At 38.8% G+C, this 22,056-nt stretch overlaps 2 protein-coding genes across 2 annotated transcripts in view; both read left to right on the forward strand.

Moving 5' to 3' along the window:
• The window catches only part of LOC131408753 (E3 ubiquitin-protein ligase TRIM22-like), a 144,466-nt gene extending 136,212 nt beyond the window's left edge, over positions 1 to 8,254 (forward strand). Inside the window, exons 4-8 of the mRNA XM_058545795.1 lie at positions 37 to 267; positions 4,275 to 4,297; positions 5,528 to 5,628; positions 5,932 to 5,958; positions 6,217 to 8,254. Coding sequence (XP_058401778.1) covers positions 37 to 267; positions 4,275 to 4,297; positions 5,528 to 5,628; positions 5,932 to 5,958; positions 6,217 to 6,812 — 978 coding nt within the window. The 3' untranslated portion in view covers positions 6,813 to 8,254. The remainder of the gene's footprint in view (positions 1 to 36; positions 268 to 4,274; positions 4,298 to 5,527; positions 5,629 to 5,931; positions 5,959 to 6,216) is intronic.
• Positions 1 to 22,056, forward strand: part of LOC131408754 (tripartite motif-containing protein 5-like) — a 420,025-nt gene that overhangs the window by 104,338 nt on the left and 293,631 nt on the right. The gene's annotated exons all lie outside the window — the stretch shown is intronic.

Here is a 22,056-nt window from a genome sequence, read left to right on the forward strand (position 1 = left end):
ATCCTGAGTACCTCTCTCTCTTTCTCTTTCCTGAAGAATCAAATAGAAAATGAGAGACAACGTGTCCAGGCAGAGTTTAATCAAATAAGAGGTATCCTGGACTGTGAGGAGCAGAAGGAGCTGCTAAACATGAAGAATGAGGGAGCAGATGGTCTACACAACCTGGCTGATGCTGAGAATGAGCTGATCCAGCAGAGCCAGTTGGTGAGAGCTCTCATCTCAGATGTGGAGCATCGGTTACAGGGGTCAACGATGGAGATGCTGCAGGTAGGATTTAGGATGAAGTCCCAGTCTCTGAGATCTGAGAAAAATGAAGACTAGTTTCCTTCTCCTCTGTTTTGCTGTGCTCTTTCTGGTGGTGAACATTAAGGTCCTTTGGCTCTGCATTGTAAAATTTAACCTTGGAGAAACGATTCACTATGTCCAATGATATTTGACAGGCCCCTGTCATCTGGGTTCTATGTTAAGAATTTATCAGGTACCTCTTCATGATCCAGCTTAATCACTGACAAACAAATGCACATTTTTTTTGTGTGTGTGTGTGTGTGTGAGGAAGATCAGCCCTGAGCTAAGGTCCATGCTAATCCTCCTCTTTTTAAAGCTGAGGAAGACCAGCTCTGAGCTAACATCTATCACCAATCCTCCTCCTTGTTTTTTTCCCCCAAAGCCCCAGTAGATAGTTGTATGTCGTAGTTGCACACTCTTCTAGTTGCTGTATGTGGGACGCAGCCTCAGCATGGCCGGAGAAGCAGTGCGTTGGTGCGCACCCGAGATCCGAACCCAGGCCGCCAGTAACAGAGTGTGCGCACTTAACCGCTAAGCCATGGGGCCGGCCCAACAAATGCAGTTTGGATTCCAAGAGGTTTACTTTATTTTCCTTCATGGAATGAGTTGAGATTTCCCCCTTCTTTCTCTATTTTTTTTGAAAAGAATTGAAATCCTTCACAATTTTTTTGGTATGATATATTCTTTAAATATTCAATAGGATTCACCAGGGAGGCCATCTCACTCTGTGCATTTCTTTTCAGAAAGGTTTAAAATAACCTTTTTTTTTTTAATTTACTTTTATTAGGTTTATTTAGATTTTTTACAGTTCTTGTGTCAGTTTCTGGTAATTTATGTCTTTGTAAGAATGTTTCCACTCTAAGTTGTCTGATTTGTAGACATAGAATTAATCATAAGAATCCCATATTAATCCTTAAATTTCTACAGCACTCACAGTAATGTCACTTCTTTTATTCCTGATTTTGGTGATTGCTTTTTTCATTTTAATTATGTTTGGTCAATTTTGTTGATTTTTTTCATCAAGAAAGCTTATTGTTTCATTGATTTTATCTATTTTTTACACTTTATCATTTATTTCTTCTCTTACATTTAATATTTTCTTCATGTGTGTATGTGTGTATATGCAGGTGTGAACGTGTGTGGGTGTGTGAGTTTGGTTTAATTTTCTGTTCCTTTTCTAATTTTCTTAAAATGGAAAAATAGATCATTGATTTGAGACCCTCTTTTCTGATATGGTGTTTAATGATATAAATCCTTTGCTTTACTTGTATTCCATACACTTTGATTATTTACTTCTTATTTTCACTCAATTCAACTTATTTTCAAATTTCCATTGAGATTTTTTTGTTTGCCTTTGGGATATTTGAAAGTATATTTTTTAATTAAAAAATACTTGGTGATTTCTTCCTTTTTCTTCTGCTGTGGATTTTAAATTCCTTTGTTCAGAGAACATATATTTTGTTATTGCAGTCTTATATGTATTGTCACTTGTTTTATAGCTTAAAATATTGTATGTCAAGAAAATTTTCTATGTGAATTTGAAAAGAATGTATATTTTGCGATCATTGGGTGAAATGGTCTATAGATCTCAGTTAGGTTAAGTTGGTTGGTAGTATTGTCCATTTCCTCTATATCCTCGATAGTTTTCATGCAAGCTGTTCACTCAATTACTAAGAGTGAGTTATTGAAATCTCCAGCTGTTATTATTGAATTGTTTATTTTTCCTTTTAATCTCTTTTTTTGTGTGTGTGAGGAAGATCAGCCCTGAGTTAACATCCATGCCAATCCTCCTCTTTTTGCTGAGGAAGACCGGCCCTGAGCTAACATCTATTGCCAATCCTCCTCCTTTTTTCCTCCTTTTTCTCCCCAAAGCCCCAGTAGATAGTTGTATGTCATAGTTGCACATCCTTCTAGTTGCTGTATGTGGGATGCCACCTCAGCATGGCCAGACAAGTGGTGCGTCGGTGCGCGCCTGGGATCCGAACCCTGGCCACCAGTAACGGAGCGCATGCAGTTAACCACTAAGCCACAGGCCAGCCCCCTCCTTTTAATCTTGCTTTGTGTAATTTGAAGCTCAGTTGTTAGGTGCCGATACATTTATAATCATTATCTTCTTGACGTACAGAAACTTTTATCATGAAATTTACCTCTCATTCTGTCATAATATTATTATCTTAAAGTCTATTTTATAATATTAATGTAGACATTTGAGCAACCTATTTCTCTATATTTTTACTTTTGTCCTATTTGTGTCTTTGAATCCAAAACATGCCTCTTGTAGATAGCAATAGTTGAATCTTGTTTTTTATGCAGTGCAACAATCTCTGCCTTTTAATTGGGGTAAGACAATGACACAATGCAATAATTGATATGGCTGTCTGTAATTTACCATTGTGCTATTTACTTTCTATATATTTCCTGTAGATGTTATTCTCTTCTTTCTCACTAAGAAGCTTCTTTTGTGTGAAACAATATTTCTAATATGAAATTTTAAGTTTTCTATTTTCTAACTGTATTTTTTTAACATTGTTTTCCTAGTGGTTGCTCTAGTGATTACAATATTGATCTTATCCTATCACAATCTACTTCAGATTAATACTAACAATTCCAGTAAAATACAGAAATTTTCCTCAAACATCGCTTCATCTCTTTCCAACAACAATAGAGTGATACTTTCATTATAGGTACCTGATCCAACCCAGGCCAATACCATACAGGCTTCAGAATTTTTTGTGATAATTGGGAACAAAAGTTCTCTTTTCTTCTAGAGTTTATATCAAGAGATTCATGTTCCCTTCATGAACTGAGTGTAAAGCCAATATAGAGGGAATAAATAGAATTTGGAAGACATAGACCAGATCCTGATTACTAGGTTTAAATTTCAAAATTAAGCTTCAAATAAAGCTGAAACTGCTCCTGAAAATCAGTTCTCTACTTAATCTAGTTTTTTTGGTTCTTGTCATATATAAAAAAACAAAAAATTTCTAATACACACAGCAAAATCATTTTTTTGGCATGTGCAGACACAGCTGTTGGTCTTCTTTTTGGTGAAATGGAGGAAGTAAGTTTGAGGTAAAAGACAACAGATATATTGATACATATCTTTACAAACAAATAAAATAATATCTGTGATGATAGGGAAGATGAGATGTCTAAAAACTGTGGATGTGGACCTAATTGGCTTGATAATGACTGAAGTACAGGGTAAATTTTGCAGTTTTTAGGGCAGTGACCAAGTGGATATCGGTAATATTATGGACAGTGGTGAATAAGAGACGAGACAATTTGGTTGGTGAATAGTAAGTTACATATTAGACATCCTAAGTTACTGGTACCTTTACTACTGAATATATTAACCTGTATTAAAGAGGCAGAATTGAGTAAAATTAAGGAGTTGGAAATCAACTGCACATATGTGTGTCTTGAACTTATGGGAGAAGATGAGATCAATTATAGATAGTGTATAAAATGAGTAGAGAGATTGAGAAATGTCTACATTAATACATTTGTTTGCTTGTACCCTCAGCTAAACCTATGTAAACTTGTTGAGGAATATTATGATTATTTACTCATCTTTGATTCTCTAACATGAGACATAATGTTTGGCAAATAATAGTATATCTCTTAACATTTCTGTTGAATATATGAAAGAACCATGAATTATTTAAATCATCTCAGGAGGAGCCTTATGTATTTTGGGAAAAAATTATGGACCTCTTGTTTTCCTCATAAATATGTCTCATCTCCAGATACCAAAGCCTCAGGCTGTACTACCACAAGTCTCAAAGCTGTTGTTAACTTTTAGGAAACATGACAACATCTTGTGAATCTTTTGGAATGATTGGCCTGAGTCTTTTCTTTACTTTTTCGCTCTCATGGTGGGACTGTCTCTATTCCTAGCACATCAGGATGTGGTGGAGATGTGATGAAGCTTTGTAAGTGGAGAGTGCATATCACTTCTTGACTCATGTTTTCTCTTTTCTCTATAGGATGTCAATGGCATTGTAAAAAGGTATGTGAGGGAGACCAGAGATGATCCTTTGTGCTGTGAAGACAGGTTTAAAGCCATTAGAGTTATCTGGTGCTCAATTAGATTAAAACATCGCTCAGCGAAGAAAACTTTGGGTGTAGTTTTATCTTAAATTTCTGTTCACAAACCATAGTTGGAGTTTTCTGTAATTATGGAGAATAGACCAGATTCTCTTGTAGGGACTTGGTTGGGGGAAGTCAGAGTTTGGGTCAGTTGCAGTGTAAGGCATAATGTCTTGCACTAAAATACCCCTGTGATTTCATAAATTTTATTCACCCTGCTTGCGTGTCTAAATTAAGTTACCATATTTCAGAGATGCCTGACTTACTGTGGGAAGGTCATTTCTTCTTTATCTGCCAAACACCCAGAATTGATGACAGCTCTTTTATATTTAAATTTTTGCCCTGGGAATTGAAGAGACCATGTCGTTCTATATGGATCTGTTTAGTTTTCCAAAAACAGACTTGATTATCAGTGAATACTTTGGCCTGGTGCAAACAGTTGATCCATCTGGGTCAGCTACTTTAGAAGCCAGAATAGAAAGGCTGCATCCTTGTGTCTAAATTTGCACATCTACCTGACAGCATCAAGTTCTTTCCAAAGTCATGAAATCCAGACCACTATTAGTTTCATGTTCATAATGTCTTCTTTTGCAAGTGTTTGTAATTGTTCCTAGAGAACCTGAAATCTAAAATGTTATTCTGAGGGCCTCCTTACTGGGGAACAGAATTGAAGATTTTGGTCTCTCCCGACAGTATTCCCACCCTTGATATGTCTCAAACACTCAAAAACCATCTTCTGCAACCTGATTTTCTGATCATCTCCCTGGGAACCCATATCCATACACTGACTTTTCCAAACATTAATTTTTTTTAAAGTACTAAAGTTTTGTTATGTTTTATTAAATCCACTATTTCTTATATTTTCATATGATTTCTATGAGGTAGAGAGGGAAATGTGAGGATTACATATTGGAAGGAATAAACTATGCATTTAAGGGGTCAAGACCTTCCCAAGGTCACAGAGAGACAAAACAGGAGGGAGGATAGGAATAAATTTCTTCTGGCTCGAAGGTCAGCAGTCTTCTTTCTCATTTTTAGGGTTTCCAGGGAAGAGGGTTCAAGTGAATCAGTGGGGTGAAAAGACAGGCAGTCAGTGGTTTTAGAGGGACAGAAAGTCAGAGGTGTCAGGGTCAATTTTTTTCATCCCCAGGAGTGAGACTTTGACTCTGAAGAAGCCAAAACATTTTCCCATGGAACAAAGGAAAGTATCCCAAGCTTCTCATCTGATAGAGAAACTGCAAGTATTTAAAGGTGAGGAGAACCAGGGGAAGGATGTGGGTATGGGATTCTTGTAGTATGAGGGCAAAGTGGGGGAGTGCATGTTATTTTTAGATGAGGGTAAAAGAGAGGTGGTAGGCCTGACAATGAGAGAGAGATCCTGTGCTGAAGATGATCAGATCAAAAGGGGAATGGCCAGGTGTCTGCCCTGTCCTCTTGTTTACCAGTTCATAGCATCATTGAGCTCCTCTCCCCTGTTGCCCCTCTAGAAAGAGGATAGTATCAGTGTTTCTTCCTTTGTTTCTAACAACGTCATTGCAACTTTTGTCATTTCAGAGCTGACAGAGGTCCAATGCTACTGGGGTAAGAGGAATTTATCGGGTCTTCAAATCTCCATATTCTGATCCTTTTTCAGAAATTGTGGTTACTACTAGGTCTCAAGATCTTTGCTTCATGTGTTCTTCCCCAAACCTGCAGACATACAAACATTCTTAAGTGTCCTACTCATCTCTGACCCATCAACACAATTTCATCCCAGTGAAATCCCAATATCCCTTCTCACAGTGTCACAAGACACACCCATTCTATATTCCTTACCTGACCTTGTAATTTTTCCTACAGTGGACGTTATGCTGAATCCAGTCAACACTATTTCTGGTGTTGTCGTGTCTGCAGATCAGAGACAAGCGAGAGTTGTGCACCCTTCTCCATCAAGGAATATACATCCAAGTTATTATTCTGCTTTTGATGTCTTGGGCTGCCAATGTTTCTCCTCAGGGAAATATTACTGGGAAGTAGATGTGTCTGAGAAGTTTGCCTGGATCCTGGGGGTATGCAGTAATGAAAGGAAGTTCAATAGCCATTGGATCTTCGGGTTTGCTTTTGTCCCAAAAGTAAATCCTCCAGAGATATACTCCAGATACAGACCTCAAAATGGCTACTGGGTTATAGGGTTACAGAATGAATCTGAGTACAAGGCCTTTGAGGACTCTTTCACCTCTGACCCCCATGTCTTGACTCTTTCCATGGCTGTTGCTCCCCGTCGTGTTGGTGTTTTCCTAGACTATGAAGCCTGCACAGTCTCATTTTTCAATGTCACAAACCATGGGTCACTCATCTATATATTCTCTGAATGTTGCTTTTCTTGCACTGTTTATCCGTATTTCAATCCTTTGAACTGTCCAGGCTCCATCACCCTGTGTCCACCGAGCTCCTGAACTTTCTTAATCCCTCACCACTTCTGCTTAGTGCCCTTGACCTGCGGCTCATCTCCTGCACCTGAGTTTATTTGCACCATCTGACTGCCTCTTCCTTTTTCCTCCCTCTTTTATTTAGAACGTTTTTGTATTTGTCTGCTGTAGCTGCCACAATGAAGTACCACAGACTGGGTGACTTATACAGTAGTAATTGATTGTCTCACAGTTCTGGAGGCTTAAATTCCAAAATCACCGTGTCATCAGAGCTGATTCTTACTGAGGGCTCTTCAGAAAGGATCTGTTCCTGTTTTCTCTCTTTGGCTTGTAGATGGCTGTCTTCTCCCTATGTCTTTTCCCATTATCTTCTCACTATGCATGGCTCTGTGTCTAAATTTCCCCTTTTTTGTGTGTGTGAGGAAGATCAGCCCTGAGCTAACATCTGATGCCAATCTTCCTCTTTTTTGCCGAGGTAGATTGGCCTTGGGCTAACATCTGTACTGATCTTCCTCTACTTTATATGGGTCGCCACCACAGCATGGCTTGACAAGCAGTGTGTTGGTGCATGCCTGGGATCCGAACCTGCGAATCCCAGGCTGCTGAAGCAGAGCGTGAGCACTTAACAGTTGCACCACTGGGCCAGCCCTAAATTTCCCCTTTTTATAAGGACACTAGTCATATTGGAGTGGGACCCACCCTAATGACATCATTTTAACTTAATTACATCTATAAATACCCTATCTCCAAACAAGGTCACATGAAGTATTAGGGGTTAGGAGTACAACATATGAAATTTAGGGGAACACAATTCAACCCATGACAGTCTTTTATACTTCCTTACCATACAGTGAAAGCTTAAAGCTTTTCTTTCTAGTATCTTGTTTTCATTAGGAGATGCTATTTTATTTTTTGTATTTGAGACGGAAACACATCTAATCCCTCCTGTAGAAAGAACAATATTGCTGTAACTCCTCTGACACTTCTTTTCTTCCTCATTCCCTCTGCTGCTTATTAGAACTAACAAAGTTGTCCACACTGTTCATGTATCTAGGACAGTGCACAGGAATCTGTCCCTAAATAGTGAATCCTTCAGAGTGTGTTGCATTAACAATGGCACCCCATATTATCACAGAGTTAAGCTGGAAAGTGTATAAATTAAGTATTTAACATAAGTAGATTTTTGGTGCTCAGAGTTTCTAGGTCAAATCTTGTCTCTTCCCTTAAAGGCTGTGTAACCTTGAACTAGTTACCATCCCTTGGTCTCATTTTCTTAAAATAAATATTGATGTTAAAGATTGTACCTAATGCCTAGGATCACTTTTAGAAGCTAAATTTTACTCAGTGTAAAGCACTTTAGATGTAAGAATAAATATTTGTTATTACTGAAAAATGTAAGCTATGTCAATGTCCCAAGAAACAGTCCATTTTGGTTTGGTTTTGCTTCAATTAAATGTTAATGGTTTTTACTGAAGTCTCATTTTTCAGATCCACACCCCTGCAGAGAGTGTGAGTTTTCATGGTGTGTCCTGTAGAGAGGGTCATGTCTAGGCTCAGCTGTTCTTATGAGGGACAGCCTTTTGGCGATCAGTGTTTTTCCTTGTGGTGAAACACTTCAGTATAGCACTGTATTTATCACCACAGGCACTTTTCTTCTCTTTTTGTAAAAAAAAAAATCATTTTCAAAGTTAGAATGGAGAATAGAACTACCTAGGATAACAGAGACATAAATTGTTCTTAGAAAAGTATGCATTATAACTTAGGGCAGGCTATGCCACTATACAAAATTTGAATGAAGATTTGGAGGACTGGAGGAGGCTTGGGCCTGTGAGCGGGAGCCACTGGGGAGTGGTGGGTGGCCTCGGGCTTGGGGGACATTCGGCAGGTATAGAAACTGGTAGAGAGAGGGATAAATGTGAACTCCCAAAATGAGGTCAACAGCTGAACATGTTTATACTGGGCATGTAAACACAATCATGACCAGGTAGTCTGTTCCTTGTTAAAATCAGGAGGTGACAAAGAAATTCTTACCACAAGAGGAGACATGCCAGTCCAATTAACATCAAGGAGAGAAATCAGGAAGATTATGGGAGTGGAAGATGATGGTGATGACAACGGCCTCCTCGAGGTGAAGGAGTCAGAACTGCCCTTTGTGCCCCACTATTTGGCCAACCCACCCTTCCCTTTTATCTATACCCCCACAGCAAAGGATTTAGCCCAGCTGGAGAATGGGGGCTCTCCAAACCCCCTGCATCACCCGCTGTGGATGGCTCACCTCCCTTGCTCCCCTATGGGGAACCTCCCCTGCTAGAAGCCTTTCCACGGGACCACGCCTCTTTACATTGGTTCAGAACTGGACTGTGTCTGCCCTTTCTGCCATATTCAGAACACCAGAAAGCACAAAACCATGTTCTGTTTGTCAGTCACCAGTGACTCGGAGTTATTCCCTGTTCTATTCCGTCCTGTCCAAGCCACCAGTGTCGCTGGACCCTCAAAACTGGATTTGTACAAAACTGGTGCCAGCATTCCATCCATTTTTCTTCACTGGATCATTTCCATTTGACATGCAAGAGCTGGTACTCAAGGTGAAGATTCAGAACACATCTATTTGAGAAAATGTTTTCATTGAAATTGAACTAGACCGACAGGAGCTCACTTACCAAGAATTGCTCAGGGTGAGTCGTTGTGAGATGAGTGTTAATCCAGATAAAGTGGAGATCAGAAAGTTTTCCAGTGCTCTGGTAAAAAAGGACAAAGATGTTGCTCAACTCCAAGATTTCCAAGACTTGGAACTGGTTCTAAAAATACATGAAAATAATTTTATCTTCAGAAACACTGCATCAAGAGTGACTGAAAGGTCTTGCTACGACAAGAAAGCTTCAAACCTGACTTACTGATGCAGCAGGGACTTTTATCATTGAGTATTGCGACAGTGTGTGTCACCTCTGTGCCAAGAACAAACCACTGATTTATATACTTTGGATGCCCAGGAAGGCCTCTGGTGCCACTGCATAGCATATGCCAACATCATTCTGCCAAGGTAGGAAGCCTCTTACACCAAGCAGCAGTGCCACACTTCCAAGCCTCTTGGTGCACGATAAACCTATTGCTTGAAGCTGTGAACAGCTGAGAAGTGGTCTGGAGAGACAGAAGCCAGTGGTTCTACATCCAATGTGTTGTACATGCAGAATGTAAGAGAGTTGTCCAAGCAGAAGCTGAGAGAGAGTGGAGCTGGTTTGTAGTCTCTCCCGTTAACAGTGCCCCTGAAGGGCCGGGATGCTCTTTTCTTGGTGTTGCATGCTCCCAACTCTCCTGAAATGTGAACTGACTAGAGAAAAATACTGGGGAAAGCACAGGTGCTGGACAAGGGAATTTTAGTATGAGTTGTGGCTATTAGGTTTCACAGGACACAGTTATAAATGCTACTTGGGTTAAAGTATTTAAGAATACTGTCATCTAATTCTAACTATGCTGTAAACTAAAAGAGCTTCCCCTCCCCTACTTTTTCCTTTGTAAACACTCATGACTGCTTCTTTGTGTGTGGTCTGCTTTTGCCTAGACAGTCATCTCTGCATTAACTCCCCTTCCTGGTCACTACAGGACTCTCTGATGCTTTCTGAAGAGCAATCCACTTTTGTTTGCTCTGAAGTGATTTCTGTCTTCTATGTGTTTAATTGTACCATATGAGAAGAACACAAACATTGCTGATACGTGTTCTGCTCTTTCATTGTCTTCCAATAATGAAAAGCAATTTTTGAGACAGAATCTGTTGCTATTGTAAAGGTTATTGTGATAAACTGAGCTAAAGGAGTTAACATCTTTATTTGTAAATCAAAGATAAAAGTTATTTTGAAATTATTAGAATTTTTACACAACTCTGAAATCTGTTGCTTTTGTAAACAAATTGTTTGATCTTAGAGATCCCCCACTACCACCACCAATCCACTTAACAAAGTCAATTGTGAGTCTCCCAGGCTTTGTTCTGGAAAAAGCAAACACTTCACTAAACTCTTGAGTGTGGCATAAGAATTTTTTAAAGAATGCATTCAAGGATTCTTTTCCTCTCCTTCAGTGACATTGATATTAAAAGAAAAGCCACTATCTTGTTTAAACAAACAGCTTAACTTTAAAAATAAAAATTAGCACACTTGGACCAACAGGAGAGCAGGGATTTGAAGCCAGCCTTTGATGAGCATCCCCGCTGTCTTAAGAAACTTTTTCCCACAGTGCCTATAGTTTCTAAAGGAACTTAACTTCCTAACTAGGTTAATTTTATTGGGACAGTAGCATAGAGAGAGAATATGCAGGAGATGTCAATGGAAGAGGATGCTGTGCTAAGGTAACAGCCTCCTCCTGCTGCCTAAACCCTGAGCTGAGGTTGAGGTCTCTTCAAGGCCAATTCTTGGAGTCAGTCTCTTCAGTGACTGAATTGTATTCTACCCATGGCTGATGCTGAGTTACTTCCCCTTGTAGTGTTTGCACAGCAGAGTAAATGTTACTTATTACCCCTTTCCTCTGAAATGCTTTAAAGAAGAAACCTCCCTTCTGTTTCAACCAATCAGGAGCTAGTTTAACTAGACATGCTAAAATTTTTTTCTCTTCTTTTTGGAAAAAGTTACAATTTGTTGACACATTTAAGCCTAGCTCTATGCTGGAGAAAATAAGTTCAGTATTAATTCATGTCTAAATCACTCAGGTTAAAAGTCTTCCAGCCATTGAGATCAATTGGAGATTTTCAGGAGCTGGGGAGGCTCCTGGCTGGGAGATGGCCTGCAGAGGAGTAGCTCCAGGGCATTTCCTGGGCTCAGAAACAGGCTAGAAAGGGGCTGGCATCTCCAGTGAGAGATGGGCCAACACTGGTCTCTCTTCTCCTTTAGAAACTCCTCTCGTGTCAACTGACTCCTGCATATGGCAGTGGGATAAGGTGCACAGTTGCTAGTAGGTCTTTTTTTTTTTTTTTAATAATTTTATTTATTTATTGTTTTCCCCCAAAGCCCCAGTAGATAGTTCTATGTCATAGTTGCACATACTTCTAGTTGTTGTATGTGGGACGTGGCCTCAGCATAGCCGGAGAAGCGGTGCGTCCATGCGCTCCCGGGATCCGAACCCAGGCCGCCAGCAGCAGATCGCGCGTGCTTAACCACTAAGCCACAGGGCCGGCCCGCTAGTAGGTCTTAATTAAAGTCTTACTCTGTACATTCAGAGAAACATTTTTATTTTCTTTGTGTAATTTATAACAAGGATTTTTTTAAGCTATGTTTACTGTGAATTCACCCTTCCTTCTCCATTGCATATTTAAATCCTGTGTTTACACTGTATGTAAACCTTCACTGAAGTCTATTTCTTTATGCATTGCTGACTATTCAAACATAACAAGTATGATTACAATTAAATATTAAGTGACTGAAAAAAAAAGATTTGCAGGACTTCAGATAAAGATGGGTATCTAGGTCATGCAGGACGAAAATGAACGTGACTGGTTTGGGATTAATGCATATATCTGAATATATCAGTATCTCTCTCTTTCTATATACATACATATAGATATACACACACACTCACATATACACATACAGGTATATATACATGTAATCATTTGCATGAATATATCTATATACATTAACTTCATCCCAGTTAGTCTTTACAGATATCTTAAGAGGGAGAAATTTATATCAGGAGGTTAAAAGAGTTTAGAAACTCTTCGAATTTTTCCCCTGACCCCTAGGCTAATGAGTGAGAGAGGCAGGATTAGAACCAGGTGTGTGTTACTCCAGCAAGTGTACTGTCTCCTCCGCACCACACTGCAGAGTAGGCATCAGCCTGACTCTCAAAGATGTGGGGCAGAAGGCAGAGCCAGGAAATGCTGACCCATGGAGAAGCCTGGTGCATATTAAGGAAAAGCTTAGTTACCAGGAGATGTAATTCTATCTGCTCAATCCACGTAACCATAAATGAGACAGGAGTAGACAAGAAAATGGATAATACTATGCTGAGCTAATTCATGATGAGCATGCTATTGCAGATGACATGAAGAAAATATCCTCTCCCTTTAGTGTAGAGGGTGAACATTGTAATTGGATGGTTAAAAGGCTGGACTCTGAAAACAGATCAAATTTCACAAAATGATGGTCCTTATCAAATTAAGTAATTTCTATAGAATTCAATTTCTCATTTAGAAAATAAATAAAAATAATAAATTTGTCTGATGGAGATATCATGGGAATTAAATAACAGAACATTTGTAACAACTTCTGCTATTTTCTAGCACATTATCACTGACTCAGAGTGATATCTATTCATGTTTTTTCTTGGCTTCTTTTCTGACATGAATAAGTGATTTTAAGAAAGCACATTCATTCACTTTAAAATAATTAACTTTTCTTCATTTCAAGAAATAGGATAATAGAATAAAGAAACTTTAAAATTTTTTCTATCCACTTATAAAATAAATATTATATTATAAAAATAACTTTGTTCTCATCATCTATAATTTTAATAGCCTCTTTAATCTAACTCAACATGCTAGATAAATATTGTATTCATATTTTGTTGCTGTGTAACAAAGTACCACAAATTTAGTAGTAGGCATAAATTTTAGCTTAAAAGAACACACATTTATTATGTCAAAGTGTAACCTCATGCCCATTTAGAGCCAGTTTTAATGTACCCCATCTTTTATCAACAAAGTGAGTAAGGGTTGTCTTTCAGAAAAACTGCAAAGTCACGTAGTCAGGGCATGCACAAGGGAAGAAATCATGACCAGAAATGACCTCGGAACCAAAGATCCTCCTTCTTCGGAACCCAAGGACTGGGACATGACCAGAACTTGAAAGCCAGACTCTTATCAGAAGTGAAGTGTCCCTCATTCAGGAAGATCTGGTGTTAAAATTCCTTCCCAACTTCATCATAAATGTTTAGAACCTCATCATAAATGTTTAAAACCTTACCGTAAATACCTGAAACCCACCAATCAAAACCTGTCCCACCAGCATTTCTGCGTATCAACCTGCTCTCCCTAACCTCTTAAATTTTGTCCCAAATCTTGAATCGGGGAGACAGATCTGAGGGCACATGCCCCTTGTCTCCCTGGAGATCAATCTTGCAGAATAAAGCTGATTTGTCCCCTCAAAGGCTGGTGCCATAATTAATTGGCTTGTTTATGCACATCGGGCAGAGAACCCCAATTTTGCATAGTAACAACAGTTTCTCAAGCCTGGAGCCTGGGAAAAGCTTAGCTGGGTTTTCTGCTTAAGGGTCTCATTGGGATGTACTTGAAAGGGAACAGAGTTTGCCACCTTAAAATATGTCTCTTTGGGAGACTGATTATTTTAAAAAAACAGAAGGCTCAGAAAGTTTTTCTTGTTAATTCCCCCTTAACTGCCTAAAAGAATTTAGACAAATCACCTTTAAGAGGAACAGAGCTATCACCAGAGATATCTACAAAGAATATGGGCCAAGTGTAGTGGGGGCGACTTGGCAGGGCCTAGAGCTCAGAGTCCTTTTCATTTCTTATTGTCTCTGCATGGCATGGCAAATATTTGTTTACCAAACATTTGCTTTTCCATCTTCATGTGAATTGACTTCCTCCTCTTTGAAGTTCCAAATCACTAACCCCAACATCCTCCTTTATCTTTAGCTGAAGGTGGTGTTTAGGGTGGCAGCTTTGGCTATTTTAGCAACTTACTCTACTTTCTTGGTTTTCTCTCATCTATATATGTTATTAAACTTTGTTCTATTTTCTCCTATCATTCTGTCTCATGTCAATTTAATTCTTAGACCAGCCAGAAAAACCTTGAGTGTAGAGGAATATGCATTCCTCTGCTACACTCCCTTACTACCTAGCGCCCCCCTTCAGAGGGGATTTGTTGCCCTGACAGCAGCTGCTGCCTTAACTGTCAGGAAAGCCTGGGGGAAGCCTGGGCTCAGATCAAACACTGCCCCTAGAGGTCCCCGCTGGGAAAAAGTGTCTGCCTGAGCCACTGCTCCACCAGACTCTCCAATCCCTCCCTCCACCCTAGAAAACTTGTGTCCAAATTCTGAGAGTCAGACCCTGTGGATCTTTCAGGAACAGTTCCCACTGTCCCTCTCTGTGGGCTGAGGGGTGGGGGTAAGGGCTGCCACTTTTAACCAGACATCTCAGCTTTCAGAAATAAACAAGACTAGGGGTTAAGCAGATGTCTCTCTGTCTCCAAGAGGCACTGGAAGATCTCTGCCAAGATTAGAGTTTAATGGGGAGATAAAAGAAAATTGCACTTCGTGGGCATTGTAGATATTGGTGCACGGGTGAGGTGATTCCCCAATTCCTGGTATCAAGATGAAGGGAAAGGAGATAATCCTCTCTGATTTGGGTTCTGAAGCCACCACCATTGTTCAAGGAAAAAGAAAAAAAAAAACTATTCAAGACACTTGTTAAACAAGGAAGGTAAGGAAGACTTTATTCAAGGGGGGCCACTGCAATGGAGTTTGGTAGTAGAGGCGAGAGATCAGGCTGAACCCTGACTATAATAATGAAAAGTGGGTATTTATAGCCAAGGAGCAGGGTCGGATGTTGGTGGATGGAAAATTACTAAGAGGTAGAATAATTCTTTGCTAAACTGACAGAATTTTTGCTGAAGGCAGGCCAAGGTGATAAGATATTGAAGATGGTCAGACCAGATAAATATCTTCAAAGGGGCTGAGGCAATGACTCTCTAAAATTAAGTTAGCAGGATTTTTGCTAAAACTGGACAATACAGAGACTAACACTAGAAACCTAAAAGTCAGGGCCCGGTTGAGAAGAGAGTTCAGAGGAGCCTCACTAGAGTTTGATCAAGGAGAAAATTTTTATCACCACCCAGACCTTTGCCCTAGCCTGACAATAAGTGAGTGTCTTCGGGACCCTACAAACTTCTATTGTGATGTCCTCCACTGTTGAATGTGTTATTGGTATTGATAAATCTTCCATGTGTACCTTTCTAGCATCTTGCCCCAAGCCATGATGGTAATGCTGCAGATATGGATATTTTAGGGGGGCATGTGGAGGACTATAAAATCCTGTCTCTTCTTTTACAAGGTACATAATGATGAAAAAATTCTGGGTTTCTCTTTCCTATAATAAAATTGGGATTTAAAACTGTACCTAACACTTTAATTATTGTGTAAAAACAAGTGTCGCTCAATGAAGCAGCTATTTAAATGTCCTGCACAGTAGAATAAATATTTTCTCTCATGATTACTGAAAAGTATAAGCCGTCAATGTCCTGTGCAACAGACCTGTGCCCTTCAGAAGATCAATAGTTGATTCTACTGAAGTCTCATTTCTCAAGTTCCCAGACGCCACTATCAAGACTACTCCAGTTCCAGCCTTCTTCTATGGAACATTGTATACGTAGGCTAGGACTATTTTTAAGGCCCTTTATTGGGAATGGGTCAGAAAACTGCTAAAGTATGACTTTCCAAAATCTATCCAGCAGAGTTAGCCATGTCTAGGGATTTAAAAGGGACAGACTTTTGGCATTCAGGCTTTTTCCTTTTGGTAAAACACTTAAGTATACACCATATGTAAAATCTTATGCTCTTGTCTTTTCTTTTCTTTCTTAACCATTTTGAAATTCAGGATGAAGAATAGACTTACCCAGGGTAGCAAAGGTACAAATTTTCTTAGAGAAGTAAAAAATTATAAACTAGGGCAGATAGCTGCCAGTTGTCAGAGCCCACATCAAGGTATAGAGGGGTAATATGTTGTCCCAGTGGAATGAAAAAGAAAGTACATTGCCTGGGAATGGTATATACACACATACTCATATTATTCACACACCTGTATATATATAATTATATATATATGCATAGAATATATTTTTCCCAGTTGATCTTCAAAAATGTCGTGTGAAGAGGGAACTCCTATCAGATGGTTAAAAGAATATAAAAATTTATGAGATAATTCCCAATGTTCCACGGCTAATGAGTAGCAGAGGCGGGATTAGGACTATGTCTGGGTTTCACCTGCACAGGTGCCCTGTGTGCAGTATACCCCTTAAGAATACATAGGAGCCAGATTCCCTAGAATGTAGGACAGACAACCCAGGGGATGCTGATCTGCAGAAGGGGCAGGGAGCATCATGGGAAAATCTTGGGTGCTAGGAAATAGATGTTGATATGCTCAGTCCATGTAGCCATTAGTGAAGCAGGAGCAGGTCATTGTAATGGTTAAAACCAAGTTGAGCTACTACATGACTAGGGTACTCTTACAAGTGACATGCTGTGGGAGGTGATCACTGTGGACAGTTAAAGCCTTGACTTTGAAATTAGATGGAATTTCATTATCTAATGATGTTGTTAATTACTGGACCTTATTAAATTAATTTTGATTGGATTCAGTTTATCATTGGAAATAAATATGACTTACTTGACAGAAATATTGTAGGAAGAAAATAATAAAATATTTGTAAAACTTCCTCATTTTCTAGCACATAAACACTGATCCAAATTGCTGTTCATTAATTTTCTCTGTGATTGAAATGATTAATGTTAAGAATGAATATTAATCTACTTTAAATATTAGTAACTTTGTTTTGCAAAAGAATAATTTGATTAAAGAATCACAGAACATTTCTTAATTTCATCATTTGCATATTAATTTTTCTTTTTATAAATCTTCAAATATCTTTATTTCAATTTACTGATGGTTGTCTGAGTACACAATTCTATTTTTTTCCGCTAAACATTCTTTTTGAATTTGATACTTAATAGTATGCTGTCAACAAGCCTTTTCAAAATTGTGGTAAGGACACTTAACATGAGATCTAACATCTTAACAAGTTTTTAAAGAGTTGCTGTTCAACAGATATAAAGTTTCAGTTATGCCTGTTAAATAAGTTCCACAGATCTACTGTACAACATTCTGCCTATACAGTCATGCATGACTTAAGGACGAAGATGCTTTCTGAGAAATGCTTTGTTAGGCTATTTCTTCTTTGTGCAAACATCATAGAGTGTGTTTATACAAAACTAGATGGTGTAGTCTACTACAAACCTAGGCTATATGGTACTAATCATATGAGAGCACCTTCGTATATGTGATTCGTCGTTGACCAAAATGTCGTTATATGGCACAAGACTATAGTTAACAATAGTGTGCACGTAAAAAATATTTCTTCATTATAAAAGAAAGTTTCACCTTCTTCAAATCTACTTAGTCTTTTTTATTTTAATCACTGGAATAGCCTCTTTCATTTAAATGAATATACTAGGTATAAGTTGATTTGAGATTCTTTTCTATTTCCACAGTAATTCTCTCTCAATGGAAAATATTTTCTGTGTCTTCCCAAAGCAATCTCCGTTCTTCAGGTTGCTGGTTCCCATTAGCACTTACCGTGATAGAGAAAGATTCAGAAGTTTGGTCAAGGGCTCTCTCAGCATGTAGGTCAACGTCTCCTTTCCCTGGTCAGCCTCTGTTATGAGAGGTTCGGGGATTCGATCGCAGACGTAAAAGAAACTTTCTACTCCAAACAAATGGACTGCAGGTATATTTTATTATATAGAGGATAATAAAGGCGATAGTCTGCAAACAATCCGAATAAGTCAAATAATAAGAGGGAAAAAACACCAGCTCGACTGGACAGGGAAAACATTCACATCAGCTGAGACAGCAGCAGATCCGAACAGGTCATATAATAAGACGGAAAAACATCAGATCGATCCGAAAGGGAAACACCAGATCGAATGAAGGGAAATGACACAAATCAACCGGAAAGAGAAACGCCAGGTTGACCGAAAAGAGAACACATCAGATCAATTACTTCACAATAAATCAATTACTCACAGCATCCATGCCCCACTGCCGGGAGAGTCCTGTCAATCAACACGGCTGGGCGGGGATCACACGTCCTGGGCAAGGTGTCACTTCCACAGGTGGAACTCTCACCGGGTCTCAGTTTCCAGAAGTTTATATAAGCAGTTACAGAGTTTACAGAGCAAGCATCTAGTGTTCCCATGCACAAATGGTTATCAGTGGCGTTCGTGCACTGATCCCTGCTCCCCCACCCTGGCTGTCGTCCCAGCCCAGTAGTTGTTGTCCACCTTATTTATTTATTTATTTATTAATTTTTTGGTTTATTGTAGTAACGTTGGTTTATAACATTGTAAAAATTTCAGGTGTACATCATTGTACTTCTATTCTGCATGGACTACATCATGTTCACCACCAAAATACTAATTACAACCCATCACCAGCCCAGTAGTTGTGTATGCGCATTGTTTACCTTGCTTATCGTCCCAGCCCGGCACAGATGGCCAGTCTGTCCCAGGCTTCGGCGCCCGAAAGGCCTTGAAATTTTTACACATTGCAACTATCTCCATGGGAGAAGGGCCAGTTCCCACCACACAGAAAGCAACTTTTATATTTCTTTTTATGCTGGTTGCTGTAGGTCAATGGAGCGGCCAAACATGGCTGTACTCATGTCAAGACAGCCTCACTCTTTTCAGTGACCGAAAGGCTACAACAGTCCTCAGGAATGAAGTAAAGCCTGTTCTTCTCCTCCAGTGAGACAGCAAGGCAAATGCTGCAGCACTGAGTGTTCCTGCAGTGCATGGTGGTGACCCTGTGTCTTTTGGCATTTTCATTTCCAACCCACTTATGAGCTGAGAAATAGAAATAACTGGGTACAGGGCAAAACAGTGTTTGCTCTGGTCCCTCTTTCACAAATTATTCTTCAGTTCTCCATTCCAGGTTAAATACCTCAAGTATCTCTCCACACACATACAGCCTTCAAACTCTCATCCATGGGCACTGGGGGAAATGGATTCTTATACGTATTCCCTTTTATCTCTGCCTTCCTGTCTCTCTATTTCTACAATGACTGAGGCCATGACTTATTAAGAAAACCAGTTCAAGATGTGAAACAAGTTAAAGGTAAAAGTACCTGAGTTACCAAACACAAAGGAAGAGTTTGAAACATCCGTTTTTAAGAGCATCTCCTGCCCTCAAATGAAGCCCTTTCCTCACAAGAGTATGAAGCCTATACGCAGCTTCTCCTCAGAAATTTCCTAAGAAGGAATTCTGGACTCAAAATAAAAAGTTCATTTCTCATAAAGTGTGGGTTCTCTCATGATCTAAGTTCTCTAAGTGACTATTAGTCCCTCTCATATTTCTGGAACCTTAGGATTATACTGGATCCTGAATTTGGGAGATGGGTATCCACAATGGAAATTTTGGGGGATAGGGTTCATGGGAATCTCAAGGAATACACAGTCTTCATCCTGCAGATTCATCCATGAACAATGAGCAGGCAGTGGTATCTACAGCCATTGCTAGTTGGTGACTAGACGTTTCTAAACCCTGATGACCTGAGATCCTTGTTGGAATAGAGACACGTGATCTGCACACAATGATGTGGGATTCTAATGTTCATTTATTATGACCAAGGATGATGATGAGGGATCTATTGATTCTGATTTCTAATCTCTCCATATTCTCCAATCCCAGGTATGTATTTCATATCATACCTATAGCAACTGCACCATTTATCCCAGTGCTATGAACTCTCACAGGCCAGGTGATTCACTTAGTCACCCAGGTGTGGGAAGTGAGGGATTGTTTATCTCCTCAGGGGATGTCCTTTAGGGACATTTTTGTAAAAGAATGTATAATTTAATTTTCTTTTTTTTTATGGTGAGGAAGATTAGCCCTAAGATAACATCTGTTGCCAATCCTCCTCTTTTTGGTGAGGAAGATTGGCCCTGAACTAACATCTGTACCCATTTTCCTCTACTTTATACATGGGATGCCCTCCATAGCATGGCTTGATAAGAGATGCATAGGTACACTCCTGGGATCTGAACCCGTGAAACCCAGGCCGCCGAAGTGAAGCACCTGCGAACTTAACCACTACCAACAGGCAGGCCCTTATATTTAATTTTCTTATTATTCACTGCTAGATTATAAAATATAATTGATTTTCAATGTGTGTCCTTGGGTCCTATGACCTTGCCTAGTTCACTTACTAATGCTAGTCGGTTCCTTTAGATTTATTTTGATTTTCTACATAAACTATTTAATCATTTGCAAATAGAGATTGTTTTATTTATTCTGTTCTGCTATTTATTATTTTATTTGTTTTTCTTGCCTTATTTTTTGGGGCCAGGACATATAGTTCAGTGATGAATATGAATGGTGAGTATTGACATGTTTCTTGACATGTTTCTAATCATAGAGAGAATGTATTCAGTATTTGATCACTAAGTAGGTTGTTAACAGGAGGCTTTTTCTTTTTTCCTTTCATCAGATTAATATTCCTAATTTATCATTATCATGAACAAGTATTGGATTTTATGTGATTTTTTTCTGCATGTATTTAAATTAACATGTGATTTTTACTCTGTTCTTTCTCATTTAATTCAGCTTTATAGTTTTAGTGTTATTGTACTTTAGTAGTTGTTCTGTGATTTAAACCTGTTTTTACGTTGATTTTTTTTGTTTTTTTTACAGATTATTGAGGGTCTGTTCATTATTTTCATATAGGATCATTTTTATTAATCTACTTTTAAGTTTATTTAGGCTTTCCCTTGTGATTCTGAATTTCTCCTAAGCCAATCCTGGATTTGTTTTTTTAGTGATTGTAGTTTTTAGTTTTAGTATTTCAATTAATAAAAAACAAAAACTCTATTTGTCTTTTGACATTTCTTATTTGCTCATTAATTTCTTTTACATCCTTCACCCTAGGTATAATAGCTGCTGTGAAGTCCTTGTCTATTAAATACAACATCTTGATTATTTGAAATTGGTCTCCATTGATTGCTTTTTCTCTTGACTATGAGTCATATTTTCTAGTTTCTTTTTATGTTGAGTGATATTAGATTCTATCTAAAATCCCCCCAGGGAAATTGTGAATGAGATGTAGAGACTCTGGATTTTGTTTATTTCTCTAAAGAATATTATTTTTTTTCCTGGTAGTTAGGTTGGTTGAACTCTAATTCTTAATTCTTCCTTGCATGCAGCAACTGAAATCTCTGTTCAGTTCTGTTAGCCCTACTTGGGCTGCTTGGCATCTCATCAAGCCATGATGTGGTGGCCACCAATATACAAAAAGTAGAGGAAGATTGCCACAGACGTTAGCTCAGGGACAATCTTCCACACCCCACTCTCGCCAAAAAAAAAAAAAAAAAAAAAAAATTTGAGCTGGTATATTGTTACATTATTTCATGAATTAATCTTTTAGTCTTGAAAAATAGGTCATGTCACTAAAACAGTTGTCTCATGTTAGGAGGCAGTGATGCAGGTGGGCTCCCTAAGTTA

This window comes from Diceros bicornis, chromosome 7 (genome assembly GCF_020826845.1).
Source record: "Diceros bicornis minor isolate mBicDic1 chromosome 7, mDicBic1.mat.cur, whole genome shotgun sequence".
Lineage (NCBI taxonomy): Eukaryota > Metazoa > Chordata > Mammalia > Perissodactyla > Rhinocerotidae > Diceros > Diceros bicornis.